General features: G+C 45.8%; 1 protein-coding gene across 1 annotated transcript; it reads left to right on the forward strand.

Annotated features, from left to right (window-relative positions):
• Nucleotides 1-72: 72 nt before the first annotated feature.
• On the forward strand, nt 73-1,755 carry LOC123099624 (putative serpin-Z8). The gene has a single exon (XM_044521743.1). The coding sequence runs from the start codon at nt 136-138 to the stop codon at nt 1,567-1,569; it is 1,434 nt and encodes a 477-aa protein (XP_044377678.1). The 5' UTR covers nt 73-135; the 3' UTR covers nt 1,570-1,755.
• Nucleotides 1,756-16,569: the final 14,814 nt, after the last annotated feature.

Here is a 16,569-nt window from a genome sequence, read left to right on the forward strand (position 1 = left end):
GGATTGATTCAACTTATAATACATACTTCAAACCCTTAGCAGCGCCGTAGCAGCAACCCAAGCAACATAATCACATACGTTAGCGGTCATCGAATCACAGCGGTCGTGATCTCTAAACCGGCGATCATCGATACGATGGGCTTCCGTGCAGCTGAGACGACGATGAGGAGGGATCCGCCACAGTCTGCCGGCTCCGGGGGGCTGGCGGCGCTATCCGCCAGCCTCGCGCGGGGCATCGCCGGCAGCCCCGTGGACAGCAATCTGGTCTTCTCCCCGCTCTCCATCTACACCGCGCTGGCGCTCGTGGCCGCCGGCGCCCGCGGCGCCACCCTGGACGAGATCCTCCGCGTCCTCGGCGCGCGGTCCCGCGGCGAGCTCGACGAGTTCGTCGCACGTGCGGTGGGTGGCGCGCTGCGTGACCGGACAGACTCGGGCGGCCCGCGCGTGGCGTTCGCGTGCGGCGTCTGGAGCGACCTGGCGTGCCCGCTCAAGCCCGGGTACCTCAAGGCCGTCGTCGACGGCGGGTATAGGGCCGAGGCCTCCACCGTCGACTTCCGCGGCGACCCCGACAGCCCGCGCCAGCTGATCAACGCGTGGGCGGCGCGCGCCACGAGCAACCTGGTCGACTCCGTCCTCGGCCCTGGGTCGGTGACCGAGTCCACCCGCGTCGTGCTCGGCAACGCCGTGTACTTCAAGGGCAAGTGGGACCAGCCCTTCGACGAGAGGAACACCGCCGACGCGCCGTTCCGCCGGCTCGGCGGCGCCCACCCCGTCGACGTGCCCTTCATGCAGAGCTGGGATGAGCAGTTCGTGGCCGTGCACGACGGGTTCAAGGTGCTCAAGCTTCGGTACAAGATGGCGGACGCGTTCCTGACGCGTGATCCTAAGAAGCCCGCCCCGTTCTTTCCTCAGCGTGCTCCACTCCTCCGTCCTGACCGATTCTCTAATGCCGCTTCACCTTCCCGCCATGGTTCCTACGGCCGCGCCGGTCCGTATCCATGCTCGTACGGCGACATTAACACGTCATCGACCGCGTCCCCCAACAACAACATGAACAACTTTACCTCCAACTCCACACAGTTTTCCTTGTGCATCTTCCTCCCGGGCGCCGACGACGGCCTGCGCAGCATGGTCGACGCGATCGCTTCACGGCCGGGCTTCCTGCACGACCACCTGCCTCGCCGGAAGGTCGAGGTCGGCGAGTTCCGTGTGCCCAGGTTCAAGCTGTCCTTCCACGACAGCGTGGTCGACGTCCTCAAGGAGTTGGGCCTCAGCCTGCCGTTCAGCCCGCTGGGCGACCTGTCCGACATGACGGGGCCCGACGACTCCGGCTTCGGAATGGTCGTGGACGAAGTCGTCCACAAGGCGGTCATCGAGGTGAACGAGGAGGGCACGGAGGCCGTGGCTGTCACCATGGTTACTGACCGGTACGGCTGCGCGGCCAGGTGCAGTCCGCCGCGGCGGGTGGATTTCGTCGCTGACCATCCGTTTGCCTACTTCATCGTGGAGGAGGAGACCGGCGCCGTCGTCTTTGCCGGCCATGTCGTTGACCCCTCGAAGGAAAGTTAGCATTGTAGGCAGAATTTCAAATACAGTGCGTTTGAGATGATGGCCAAATTTTGCAATTATTTTAGCATTTCAAAAGCGCCTACAAAAATTCTTCGACTGAAAACAGTTAGGATTCAGTTCTTCAATTCAGTGGTCTTTTAATTTGTACAGTTATTTAGCATTTCAAAAGCGCCTTTAATTTTGTACAATAAGCTTTGCAGCCTTTGAACCCTTGTCCATATTTGACGTCGGCTAGCCTAAGGCGGTGAGTTCGTTGCTTAAAAATGCATGTTATAGTAAGGAGAATTTTTAGGTTGTATAGGTTGTGTTGCCAATTTGCAACCATGTGTACGTTTTTACTGTACAAATGGTTGGCATGTTGCAGTGATCACGGATATCTTTTGTACTCCTTCCGTTCCTAAATATTTGTCTTTTTAGAGATTTCAGCAAGCGACTATATACGAAGCAAAATAAGTGAATCTACACTCTAAAACATGTCTATATACATCCGTATGTGGTAGTCCATTTGAAATCTCTAAAAAGACAAATATTTAGGAACGGAGGGAGTAATTGTCATGTTCATGCTGCAAAGTTGTTTTCGTGTTGTTGCATGCGTTGGATTAGTTCTATGGTACATCCGTGCGATGATTCCCTTACCGACTATTTGCAACCAATGAGTTTGTCGCATAGATAAGAAATATTCCATGGTGTGTTCTATATGTTCAAACATTTTTGCATGTTTTTAAAATCCTAAAATCTAAAAAGCGGCCGGCCACCAACTAACAGACACGGGCGGCTGATTCCTGGTCGTTCGATCGCGCCAGCGATCGCGCCCAGATCCGCCAGGTGCCACCTGGTCTGGATTGGCCCCGCACCGCGGTCGTGGGCGGTTGTCCATATCCGGACGTGGGCAGGCCCACCTGTAAGCGGTAGAGGAGGGGAGTAGTGGGGGTCGTGGGCGGCGGTTTTCGAAATGTGTGCCTGAAATCCCTCGCCGCAGCGTGCTCTCTCCCCATTCCGTCTTCGTCTTCCTCCTCGCAATCCTCTCCACCGAACGGGGCGTCGCGGCGGAGTGCTCAGATTGGCGGCGGCTTGCGGGTGGTTCTCCTCGCAGGGGAATCGCTGGTGCTCCTCGCCGTCGGAGGTATGCTCGCCCTCCACTTCTACATGCTTCTCCTCCCTCTCTCTATCTCGCGGAGCACGGATGATGCCGAAATGTGAGGGGAATGCTCTCTAGGGTTCGGGAACGGCGCGAACTACCCCCCGCTTATCCTCGATTTTGGTCACGTTGAGTTCCCTTCTCCTATCTCGTAGCACGCGCCCAACGGTGGTCGGGATCTACAAGGAGGCGTAGTTCACGGCATGGGGGTGGCTGGCCAGGGTCAACGTGTAGTTGGCCAGGGTACACGGTAGTCGTTAGGTAGAAGGGATGCATGTCCACGGCGCCGTTGCGCGATTTTAGGGCGATTTGGCTGTTTAGTTCATGTTTCGTTCAATTTTGCAGAGGTTTGAGATATGTTCATGATTCTTAGTCATTCTGCAAGTTGTATTAGATGTGCGCAATGTTGTGTGCAATGCATTGGCTGATTTTGTAGTTGGTGTTCAGTAATTTAAGTGGTTAGTTGCACAAAATTCTCCTCAGTTGGCTGCGTCCATATAGTACTTGGCTGTCTATATGCTCTGCAGTTGCAGTAGTTGTTTTGGTCAGTTGGCTCACTGTTTGTACTAGTTAGTTGTCTATACGGTGTTCAGTTGCACAAGTTGCCTGCTCAGTTGGCTGCATCACTTTTTACTAGTTGGTTGTTCATATGTTATACATTTTGTGCTAGTTGCTGTACTTAGTTGGCTTTGCTGTTTCCCCCTCTGCTATGTGCAACTAGGGACTCTTGTTTGTGCAATTTAGCACCAATGCTTGCCGGTTTTCCAATACAGTCTACCCAATCCACCAGCCTTGTGGTGGCTGTGGTGGTTCATGTGTTTTCTCCTGCTTTGTGCAACTAGGGCCCCTTGATTGTGCAAATTAGTACCAATGCTTGCCAATTTTCCAATTTAATTTTTCTCAATGTGCAAGTCTTTGTTGTGGATGTGGTTGTTTTCATGTGTTTCCCCTCATATGCAACTAGGGACGTTTATTTTTGCAAATTAGCACTAATGGTTGCTAATTTTTCAATATAGTATACCCAATTGTTTTGCTGGATTTTTTGCTTTGCATTTTTTTGCTTGTTCCAGTTTGCATAAGTTATCTTACTGAGCTTGTTGCCTTTAGTTAACTATTTTCTGCCTAGTTATTACTTGTCACAGTTGGCAAGTAATACCTAGGCAAAAAATAGTTAGTTGGCTTATATGCTATCCAGTTTGCACAAGGTTTACTGCCTAGTTGGCTGCATCATTGTAGTAGTTGGTTGTCCACATGTTTTTTGGTTTTTTGCATTTTGTGTCCTGCTTATGTGTAGATGTCTGCAGATCAAAGCAATCTTCTATGATTTCTCTAGTTTGTTTCCGCATCTTCTAACTATGTTTTCTTTTGTTGTATTTCCTCCCGCAGGGCAAAAATGGTTATAATAGGAGGAGATGCGGATGGCAATGAAGAAGATGTATTTTTTTTTCACTTTTTCTGTGTTTTTGAGTTGTTTTCAACTTATGCACGTATGCTAATGTCCTTTTTTTCATGTTTTCTTTTTGGGTTGCTTAATCAGCGTTCTGGAAGTCAGTTGCTTCGCCGGAACTCGAAGCGTCCTGCTAATCGCCAGCCACGACCTGCGCGGAGTGTTGAGCAGGCAGAGGATGTTGAGGTAAGTGGCATGCTGATGACACAAGCCCACTTTTCGGTTTTGTTTGGGTCATATAACATTTTTTTTTATTTTTTTCCATGCTCATGTTTTTTATTTTTTCTTAGGATGCTGATCAGTTCCGTGTTGTAAAGCGGTCTAGACGTGCAGCACTTGGAAAGGGAGTTGAGTCATCTTCTAGGGTAAGTAAATTCTCGAATATAAGTGTTTCTCGCTTTTTAGACGCTGATGAAATTATGCAGCAGTTCTCACCACTATTTTTGTTTTTAGTTTGTCAATAACAACCTTTGTAGTTGACATCTCTAGTCATCTTGATCTAAATACAGTTGAAATTAGTTGGCATTAGTTGGCATCTTGTAGTTGACAAGTTGGTTTCTTTATAGTTGACATCACTGGTCATTTTTTTGTGCAGGCAGCAGTTGCTGGAGGAGCTGTCGCATCTTCCGCAACAGATGCTGAGGTATGTGGTTTTTTGTGTTTATGAGCTATTGAACAGTTCCTTGCAAACCTTTTTTTAGTTGTTGTTATCTTGTTGCAATATCATTTCTTATTGTTGCACATCCGCTAGAACTTTTTATAGTTGCCAGGTATCGTATATTTCTTTAGTTTTTTTTTGAAGGTTGCACACTGGCAGTCTTCCGTTGTCCTCATGATCTCTATTAGTTGCACAAATACATCATATTAGTTGGCATGATCCATTTTATGAATATATAGCTTTTTCCAATACTGAATCCAAATGATGATTGCTAGATTTTTTTTCATTCTTGTTTTTTCTCTTGTTTTTAATGTTTCCTTAATGTTTTTATATTCTCATCAACAAGCCAGCAGTGAAGGAGTTGAGGTGGCTGCAGGGGAAGATGTGGAGTGACCATCACAAGCGGGCAGGATAAGGGCATCACCAGCGCGGTTTGCAAATTTCAACGCCTCTCTAACCCCACTACAGAAGTCAGAGCTAGTTTCGAGGTTGTTCGGGGGGCTATTGAACTTATCAGACACACTTCCAGCGGACCTCACTAAGTTCCTGGTGCAGTCCTACCAACCACAGACCTCTGAAATGGTTTTCCGAGGAAGGGGAAGGATCCGTGTCGATGCTGACAGTGTTCGGAGGGTATTTGATCTCCCAAACAGGGGTCAAAAAGTCAGATATTTAGTTGACAAGGATGCCACTAGGAGATTCAGACAGGCTTTCAACATAACTGGAAATTCTCATCCCCAGATCACTACATGGTTCAAGATGATTCAGGATATGGCTGGAAGAACGGATGACACATTCTTTATGGCCTGGCTTGCGGTTGCCTTTAGCACTTTTCTAGCACCAACCACAGCCTTGAAGCTCAGCCCAAAGTGCTACGGACTTGTGCTAGATCATCAAATGCTCAAGAACACAAACATCTGCCTCTTTGTAGCAGAACACATTAATGAAGCTTTCCGGAACATGGACTAGGAGAAGCAAACTGTCTGCTGCTGCTTGTATCACTTGATGGTTAGTGAAAACGACCACTTCCATCTGTTCTTGTTCTTTTTGTGCAGTTATAGTTTGCTCAAATACTCATAATAATAACTGAACTTGGCTTTTCTTTTGTTGGGTCTGGTGAAGATACTATACCTTGATGCGCTTGTCCATGACATCCCAGTAAGCAATTGCGCGATACGATCGAATGCATGGGATAGTACTCTAATTGCCAAGGTGATGAAGAAGGATACTATCTCTCCTGGTGTGTTCGGCAAATTACAAGTGAGTTCTCTTTGTTTTTTCCAACAGTTTCTTCTTTTTATGTTCTTTTGATGTCTGGTCACTTTTTTGGAAATTGCACAAAAAACTGTCATCAGTTGGCACAACAATGCATGTAGTTGCACAGCTTGTACCTTTAAGTTTGGCATCTGCACACATGTTCATTTTAAATTGGCACACCATCTTTTTTAAGTTGCACAGTTTTACTAATCTTGTTGCACAGATGTGTGGCATCAGTTGGTAGAAACTTTTTTTTAGGTGCCATGTGGGCTGCGCAGTTCTTGTGTCTTTGTTCAGTTGCATATATGTATAGTCGAATTGTCTACCCCAGTATCTTGTTGTAGTTGCACAGGTTATAATGTTTGGTTTCGTTCAACACACAAATCTGTTTTGATAACCTTCTTCTTTTCTTTTTCTCTTTTTTTTACATCAGCTTAAAGAGGAGTATAGAGGCACGGAGCAGACACCACTGTTTGGTGGAATTTTGCAAGCGGAAGCATTCGTGGCATCCAAGTTACCAATAACCTACAATCCGCAGGTTAGTGTTTTGCATACAGAAATTTGTACCACTTACCAACATTTTCTTTTGGCTGGGATGTATGTTCAGTTGGACATGTATAACTTTTGTAGTTGCGAGAATACAAGATTCTGTTGGCTGTGATGTATGTTCAGTTGCACATATAAGCTTCTGTAGTTGCACATGTTCTTTTGGACAGTCAAAGTGTTCGTTTACAACCATTGACATCAACTTGGTAGAATGCATGTTTTTAGTTTGTGCCACAGTGCATGTGTAGTTGGCTAGAATCATGTTTTTAGTTGGCCAGAAAGTGTGTATTAGTCGGTTTTTGCTTATCACATCATGGTCAGTTACAGACATTTTACTTTTTAATTTTTTTTGTAACTGAATCAGTACTGAATCTTTTTTTGTGTTGATGCAGAAAAAGGAAAAGATTGCGAAAGTGGTCAATGACCTGTGCAAGGCTGTAACTGAACAGGTTGGCACCTTCATTGAAGCAGTTGCCAAGATCGATGACGAGGAACCGGATATTGATCCTTACGTACAACAGCCATCAATGCAAACCGGGGCGTCACGCCGTGCTCCAAAAAGAAAGAGACGGGGGTCAACTATACAAGAAGAAGAAGAGTTTGTTGAGGATGAGTCAGAAGAAGATGAGGAAATGGAAGCAGCGATAGATGTTGACGATGACGAGGACACAGATGCAGATGAATCAGAGGAGGAGGACAAGGATGAGGATGACAATGAAGAAGATGCAGAGGAGGAAGAGAAGGAGGAGGAGGAGGAGGACAAACAAGAAGAGGACAAAGGAGAGGAGGAGGACAAGGAAGAAGATAGTGAGGCGGAGGAGGAGGAAGAAGAAGGTGAGGCCAAAGAGGGGGACGGGGACAAAGGTGCAGCAGTTGATGGCAGTGAGAGGGGAGAAGACAAAGGCGCAACAGTTGATGGTAGTGAGAGGGAATAAGACGACGATGAAGAAGACGAGGATGGTTATGGTGATGATAAAGGGGGATCCAATGGAGGCAGCAACAGCAGCGATGATGATGATGATGACAACGCCCCTGGTTCTGGTGGTACAGACGGCAACACATCCAGGAGGACTAGCACTTCTGCCACCCCTGCCAGCAGCAGCAATTCATTGAGTAGAAGGAGCACACTACAGATGTTAATTGACAAAACTTGCTGGAAAGACAAGGATTTGCCTAAGTCAAAGAAAAATGACGAAGCAGAGTCTCAGGGCAGCATTGATATGTTCAAGCTCTGCAACTTGAAGCCAGCTTTGCCAACCACCTTTCCTGTGCCAGATTTTAGCGACCAAGATATGTGTGAGAAGATCAACTTTGCCATTGACAAGAGCCTGTTCTTATCATGTGATGCTGAAAAGAATCAAATTGACATGGAGGAAGCAGGAAAGGGTCTTGACTGGGTTCATTCAAAGGAAAAATACAAGGAATATTTGAAGCAGCTTCCAGACCTAAGCTCCGCCAAGAGCAAGGCAACATCCATGGCAAACCCTCACGTGGTCCAGAAGCGTAAAGCAGTTTCAATGAAGAAGAATCTGCAGTTGCCTCAAACCAAGGAGAAGATGGTGAGTGCAGATGCTGAAGTAAATATGGTCAAGGAAGCTGTGCTTCAAACTGATATGCCAACTGTAGTGAGCAGAGAGCCAACCACCATCACAGGAGTTCAACAGATCAAGGGGAAGACTCCCCTTTCAACAGTCCCACCAAAACCACCTAAGCAGCAAAAGATTGTCAAGTTTTCCAGGGGCACAAAGGGGGAACAGGCCACAAAAGGTTTGGGGTTCAGAGACGAGAGAGAACTGCGAGCCGCAACCATTGATGCAGGGGTGCCAAGTTCTGCTAGGTTGCTGCCAACTCAGACTGGAAAGATGCTAACTACAGATACCAGTGTGCCAACTGATGTGTCAGTTAGCAGCATGGTCACAGTCAAAACCACCACAGTTGCTCAGGAAGTCACCACTGCAACTGCAAGCCCCAAGGTGCCTACTCATAGAGATGCTTCAATGCCAAACACAAAAGGAGGTGATCCTACTACCAAATTGCCGTCCCCAAGAGCCAGCACACAGCAGCCAAGCAAGCCTGCATCACCAAGAGCTGACTTTCAGCAACCATTAACACAAGAGGAGGTGTTCAACATTATAAGTAGGTGCAAGCCTCCAAGGCCGCCAACTACAACACTATTGCGAACCAAGTCAGTGAACGATGCACCCGTGTTTGTGCCGCAAGGAGATGCCCTGGTCCTTGAACCCATACGAAGATCAAAGTCTTATCATGGTGACGGGTTCTGCGATGCACCATCTTTTGACCTCGGCATAGATGGTGATGCTCCAGCACCTGCTCCAGCAGCAGAAACAGCGGAAGCCAGTGTGATTTGTATTGATGAGTGTGAGTTGGACCCAGCAGCTGTGAATGAAGGATGTGCTACTGCTGATGCTGGCAAGGCAATAGCTCAAGAGCTAGATGTTGGATCACCAGAGAATTGCCACACCCCGATATGCGCAGAACCAAAAGCTAGCACAAGCAGTTCTTCGGGACCACCTATTGCACAAAGACAGAGGAGGGTAATAAGGCCCGCGGCATCTCAAAGGTCTCCATTCATTGACTACAACAAGAAGAAGACTTTCAGCTCCAATGAGGCAGTGAACAAGCTTTACGCTGCCCTCTTGTATTGGGTCAGGCATCACGAAGGAGCAAATGATGAAGCTACCAGGTAAACTAACTCCCCACAGCCTACATACATATCTTTTTCAGTTGCACAGGACCAGCCACTTAGTTGCACAGAAAGCATAGCATGTTGCACAGAACAGGGCTTTTAGTTGCACACTGTTCTGTTTTCAATTTCATGCACTTTTTTTTTGCTGCTGTGACCCTTCGAGCTAACTTGTCTTTTTATTGCTTTCAAAAAAAATCAGCCCTGAGTTAATCAGGTATGGTGCTTTCTACATTTCTTTAAAGGAGTTAGTTGATTCGATGAAGCCGGTTCAATGGCTGTCAAAAATTGTTATTGAGACTGGAATCTTACACATCATGGATAACTTACCAGAAGGGTCAAAGAAGGTTGTTATGCCACTGAGGTTTTCTGTAAGTTTTTCCAAAACCTTCTTTACCCTCATCTTTGTTCTGTAGCACTTTTTTTGTTGACCAATTGAGGGAGGCCTTTCATCTACTAAGGAGTTTGAGCCATGCTTTATAATCTCTGCAGATGAATTTACAGCAAGGGATCCACAACGTGAATGAGATAAACAAGAAGTTTGATTACAAGAACCGTCTCGACAGGAAAGACTTAGTGAGTGCTGTGCCCACATGGTCCATCTCTTTTAGTTGGCACCCACAGCATGTTCAGTTGCACATGACACATCTGTTAGTTGGCACATAATTGTTGCAACCTGTTTTTAACTTGACCAAGTCTTTTACTATTTTTCTTAGCTACAGCCTGTATCTGTGTCTGAAATCGTTCACGCTTGCAGGTCATGCTGCCAGTGCTCGAGTGCGCTGATGTAACCGATAAGGTGGGAGGGAGGCATTATTGGGTCTTCAATGTCAACTTGAGGGACGGACGCTTCAAAGTTCTTGACTCAAACAGGACGCTGGACAACATTGAGCTGATGACCACCGCCTCTACCATCGCGGGGGCAGTACGCCAGCTATGGAGGAAGCATTACCCAAAGTTCAGCATCGAGCACTTCCAGATTATTGACATTGACGTACCGAAGCAGCTTGGCAAGTAAGACAATAAGCATGGCATTCTTCTCAATTTCTTACCATCATTTTGTAGTTTTTAAATTTTTCTACATGTGCAATCTTTAGTTTTTTAAGACACAGTACTAGTCTGCAATCTGTTTATCATTTTTATGAGTTTCTAATGGATTATCTAGCCAGTTGCAGAGTGGCACGTAAGTAGTTCTACACTGGCACATAAGCAGTTGCACAGTGGCACATAAGCAGTTGCACAGTAGAACATAAACAGTTGCACAGTAGAACATAAGCAGTTGCACAGAGTGCATTATCTTTATTGGTTTTAATTTTATGTGACAAATTTTCTTTCTTGTCCATCGCAGTAATGAGTGTGGGCTGTTCGCACTGCTTAACGCCACCGAGTGGAACGGTAGCCAACTGCCCAACTACGAACCCAAGGAAGTACTCAACATCAGGAAGAAGCTGACATATGATTGGGTCACCAGCGTGCACAACACCGCCCCATGGAGGAAGTTGCTGAGATATGACAAGGACTAGGTCAGTACTCTTTTTCTTTCTCTGCTCCATGGAGGAAGTTGCTGGTTTGCACAATTTTTAAGCAGATTTTGTAGTTGCACACTAGTAGTAATTCCGTTTGCAACTCAATATCATCACTTTTGTTGATACATTAGGAGCACTGGACATACAATTGTTCAACAACTAAATATTTAACCAGTTGCCAACAAAGGCACAAATAGCAACCTTTTTTACACAGTGCATGAACTAATTCAAGGAGCATAAATTAGATAAAGATAAATCATAGATGCTGAATGTGTCCACTTGGTCCCAACATTGCTAAAAAAACATCATTCTTTTCCTTTTTTGTCTCAAAGTTACAAACGATGAAACAGAATCACGGTAGCCTGAGTGGACACACACCAGCAGTGTGCTCTGTAGATTGGCACTGGCTGCATTTGTTTTTCTTCTTTGGGTGTAGCTCCAGCGCCGATTTGTACCGTCGACTCTTTGCCCTACCCTTTGTAGTAGACCTTGGAGGATCCCTGGGCACAAAATCATCAGAAGCTTGTGCAGGGGATGCAGCCTCCAACGGGGCAATAGGACCATCACGATCACCTGTGTAATAATCATATAAAGAATTTAGTATTTTTTGGTTGTGCAACCAACACTGATGTTCTCTGCAACCACACAACCCATGCTGTGCAACTAACTGGTTGATGTGTGCAAGTTAAGTTGAAAAAAAACACCTGTAGTAGCACGGCCCGTCATGGTACTTGGATTGTAATCGCCTATGGGCAGAACAGGAAAAACAAGTTAGATTTTTAGCTTGATCCTCAAACTAACACAGCGCACGCAACTAGGCAGCATGTTCTGTGCAACTGGGCACTATGATATGTGCAACTGAAGTCACACACCCTAGTTTTGTTGGGAGTTGGGGAAGGTATTTTACCTAGGTGATGAGCCCCCTGAGTCCTGCCTGTAGGTCCATTGGGAGTAGCACGCAGGGCACTGCTAGTTGGGCCAGGCGGGGGAGGAGGTCTTTGAGGGTTGGCATCACCTATAGCCAGAACAGGACAAACAAGTTAGTTGTGTTATCTTTGATGCTCGAACTAACACAGCGTGCGCAACTAGGTAGCCTGTTTCTATGCAACTGAGCACGATGATGTGTGCAACTGGAGTTATAGACCTAGTTTGATGGGGAGTTGGGGCAGGTAATTACCTGGACGATGAGCCCCCTGAGTGCTGCCTGTAGGGCCATTGGGAGGAGCACGCGGGGGAGGAGGTGGCATAGGATGCCGTGTACAGCCAGGAGGTGGAGGGGGTCCTTGAGGGTTGACATCACCTATATCCAGAACAGGAAAAACAAGTTAGTTGTGTTATCTTGATGCTTGAACTAACACAGCATGCGCAACTAGGCAGCCTGTTCTGTGCAACTAGCCACCATGATGTGTGCAACTGGGCACAATGATGTGTGCAACTGAAGTTACACACCTAGTTAGATCAGGAGTTGGGACAGGTAATTACCTGGATAATGAGCCCCCTGATTGCTGCCTGGAGGTGGAGGAGGTCCTCGAGGGTTGCCATCATCTGATGGCCCCGTGGCAGCAGTTGATTTTTTCTTTTTCTTGGACTTGTTCAGGTGGCCGATCTCGGTACGTGCTGCGCGCATATGCTTGTATACAATAGCTTGTGCTGGATCAGAACCACTCGCAAACTTTGCTAGTTTCCGAAAATCGTATATCATGTTCCTCTCGCTTATCTGCTTCTTTGATTGAGGAGGCATTTCATCCGGTTGCTCATAACCAGTCCCTGGCGCACTAGGTACAGCAGTAGGTGTCCACCATCTTAGCGGGTACCTTTCCGGTATGACATCAACTCCAATATGGGTGAACACCTTGAGGATGTGGCAACAGAGGATGCTGTCCTTGTCCATTTTATAGCACTCACACAAATAGGAACCCTCCTCCACCCTTGCCTGCACCAAGTAGTTTAGAGAACCATATTTGGCAACAAATTCCTGGTTCAGTCTGAGCTCAAATATATCAGCACCAACTTGGAATGCATTATAACGTCCAATCAGCTCAAACTCTTCTCTGAACTTGCGGTAAAGGTCCCTAGTATAGGTTTTGTAAGCTTGCTTCTCTATTGGGAAGTTGGACCATGGCTCAATCTCAAGGTGTTCTATCCTGTAATCATTGCAGCCTTCCTTGGCAAGGATGTGGTTCTGGATTTTTTCATATTGCTTGACGAAGTTCAGCATTGAGTTGTGTGGGTTCACATATCTTTTCAGGACGGCGTTGAACCCCTCACTACGCTGTGTAGACTGTAGGAACGGGAAGAACCTGTGTTTGAAGTAGCACGGCACCCAAGTTGACCTGGATTCGTACAACTTCTCAAAGTGCGTGTGTGTCATAGCCTCGTACTTCATCATTAACCCAGCCCAATTCTGCTCAAACTCGTCTATAGTGAAGCTGAAGTCAACACACTTGGTGAAATCATCAGAGAGTCCTGGATTCCGGCACAGCAGCCAACCAACTTTTTCCTGAGCCTTTTTCATGATGTGCCATCGACAACAGCGGTGCACGGTGGTTGGAAAGATGCTCTGTATTGACTGCCTCATTGCACCATCCTGATCGGTGATGAAGTTGTCAGGAGATTTGCCATCCATAGCCTCTAGGAATGCTCCAAAGACTCAATCAAAGCTCGATGCCAACTCCTGCCTCACAAACGCGCAACCCAGCATGAAAGATTGGCCATGTCGGTTTATTCCTAGGAAGGGCGCGAACAGCATATTGTACATGTTGGTCATGTAGGTGGTGTCAAACGATATGCAATCGTGATAAGCCTCCGCATAAGCTTTTCGAGCTAAGCCATCCACCCAAAATATGTTGACAACTCTGTCCTCTTCATCATATTTCACCTTATAGAAGAAGTCTGGATCGGTTTTTTGTATATCCTTGAAGTGCGCAATTGTCTCAATCAGATCACCCTCCTTTGTGTCATCTCTACGGAAACTTGTACAAAGATTTGTTATTGCCTTTGGTCCGAATGGCACCATCATCTCAGATCCATAGAACTCTGCCATTACATGCATCATACGTCCTGCATAATACAAAAACAAACAGTATGCGCACATCCAGCTGCATAGTAATAGGACATGTGTTGGCACAAAAGATAATCGCAGGAAATGGACACCTAGATGCACCTTTTTAAAAACACTTTTGCACTTTTTGCATACAGGACATTGTGTAGTTGCACAGTAAAGACAATCTAGTTGCACAACAAGCACCAAAAGTGATATACAAACAGCATGGGAAGTTGGACACCAGTTGCACAATTAAGTCATTTCAGTTGCACAGTAGTACCATAACAGTTGCACACTGGACTGCGTAGAGGAAAACTTAATTCTTTAAGGGATATAAAAAACACCACACCTGTAGTCAAGTTGCAGTTATACAAGATGCGCAGAAACTCCTTTTCATCAGGTGAGATGCCTTGGTGGGATCTCAAGTATTTGGACAATGAAGGTTTGTTCACGAGCGGATGATTGTGGTCACAAACAAAGTGCGTCACCTCCCATCGCCCATCTATCAGCTTCACCAACATTTTCGCTTTGCACTGAGTCTGCTTTATTGTCTCGCGTTTGCGCTTCTTCTTCTTCTTACTAGTACCAGCCTCCTCTTCAGCAAATATTGGAGGTTCTTCTTCCATCTCCTCATCACTGCAAACAGATTTTGGATCTAGAATAGGGTCCAGGACAGGAGGAGCCTCAGCTCCTCCATCATCAGCTTTGGGCTTCTTGAACTTGTTGCAGCAAAACTGTTGTTTTATCAATTCATTGGTGCGGGGTGTCCGTCTAGATGTGTTCATCTTGATAGAGAAACCCATCCGTAGTGCGTAACTGTTGTAGTGATCCTTAGCAATTTGAAGGTTGTCAAACCTCATGCCAACATAGGGTTCCATAGGTTGAGAACCAGCCTCATCCTCTCCTTCTCCTTGCACAGCTCCGTCAACAGCCCCAGCTCCTAGCTCAGTCCTGGTTGGACCAGGAACATTTGCCTCGGTTCCCATGTCATCTAGAGTATGGCTCTCTGACTGCAAAGACACCACTACAGGAGCACCACGGTCTGATGACTGGCCTGCCACATTGTCATGGCCCATAGGGTTACCATCATGACTTGCCTGCGTGTAGTAAACAGATCGACCATTTTCTGTCCATTTTCCTTGTCGTATGCTGGGTTGCTGCTGATCCGTATCATGAGGAAGCTCATTGAGATCAGGAGGCAACTCATTGAGATCAAGCATTTTTTTCCTTTTTTGGATGCTACCACACACTCCCTGCACATATTAAAAAGTAGAAATTGATGTCCTCTGTTGGTAACCACAGAAAAGAGTGTTTCAAACAACCTAAAAACTTAGTAAATAGGCAGTTGCACACCATTTTGTGACAATCTTAGTTCCAAAAGCAACATGACTGTAGCATAATCTTTATTATAACAGTTATGAATTTTTTTGTTTGCACAGAGTTGTTATGTTAGTTGCATAGTTTGCAGTAAATAGCTGGCAAGAGCATGACTTCTTTTTACTACAGAGTTTTCTGACTTTTTCCCTTTGTTTTGTTGCAATGATCTGTAGGTTTTCTGTGTTGGCAAGGAGCTGTTTTAGATTTTTCTGCACATAATTTGATGTTACATTTGAGACGGAAAATCCAGGTGAAAGAAGAAAGAAGAATTGGAGGACAGATTATAGTTATATATTTTCATCGCCGTTATGTTTTTAGTTCCGGTATATTGAACATATTTTTACACTATAGCTTTGCAATAGGTGTGCGACTAGAATATATGTGTGGGACAAGATTATATGCGTGAATATGTTAATATGGTTTGTGTCTTCATTAGCCATGGACAAAAGTTCTTATGTTTTTGCTGTCGCACTACAGATTTCTGGTTTCGCTAGAATAGACGTCTCAATTGCCAGGATGCATTTTTCCACTTGGCCAGCATACATATTCAGTTGGACATTCAATGTTTTTAGTTGGCTAGAATAGATGTCTCAGTTGGCCAGGTTGCATTTATTTCAGTTTTTGGCCAACATGCATGTTCAGTTGGACAGTTAATGTATTCAGTTGGCTAGAATAGATGTCTTAGTTGGCCAGGATACATTTTCTCAGTTTTGGCCAACATGCATGTTTAGTTGGCCAGAAAACATGTTTTTATTTGCACATATACTACAGTTTTGGCTAGCATGCATGCCGAGTACACGTGGGGTACAATGCATGTTTTAGTTTTGGCTAGCATGCATGCCGAGTTGCCAAAATATAGGTTCAGTTGGCTGGGATGCATGTTCATTTGCACATTTATGAATTTTTCGTTGCACATATCTATTGGACAGTCAATTTGTTCATTTGTAAACAATAACTACAAGTTGGTAGAATGCATGTTTAGTTTTTGGCTACAATGCTTGTTGAGTTGGCTTTAATCATGTTTTAATTGGCTAGAGAACTGGTTTTTAGTTGGCTTGTTTAACACATCCAGGTGGGAGAAACTTGTTTGGCATGCATCAAGTAGTTTTTGGCTTGTTTAACACATCCAGCAGTAACATCAAGTAGGCTGGTGTGATGTGCCAGATTCACCTCTTTTTTGAAGCAGCTTCTCCATGGATTTGTCCTAGATCCATGGAGAAGGGGGTTTACATATGCCTACATATATGCAGTAGAAGAAAGGGGGAAGTGAAGAGGGGCAGAGGGGGCTTACCTACTTGATGTTA

The sequence above is a fragment of the Triticum aestivum genome, chromosome 4D (genome assembly GCF_018294505.1).
Source record: "Triticum aestivum cultivar Chinese Spring chromosome 4D, IWGSC CS RefSeq v2.1, whole genome shotgun sequence".
Taxonomy (NCBI): Eukaryota; Viridiplantae; Streptophyta; class Magnoliopsida; order Poales; family Poaceae; genus Triticum; species Triticum aestivum.

What these genes read in the sequence shown, in the direction of transcription:
- LOC123099624 (XM_044521743.1), top strand. Translation starts at nt 136, where the DNA reads ATGGGCTTCCGTGCAGCTGAGACGACGATGAGGAGGGATCCGCCACAG.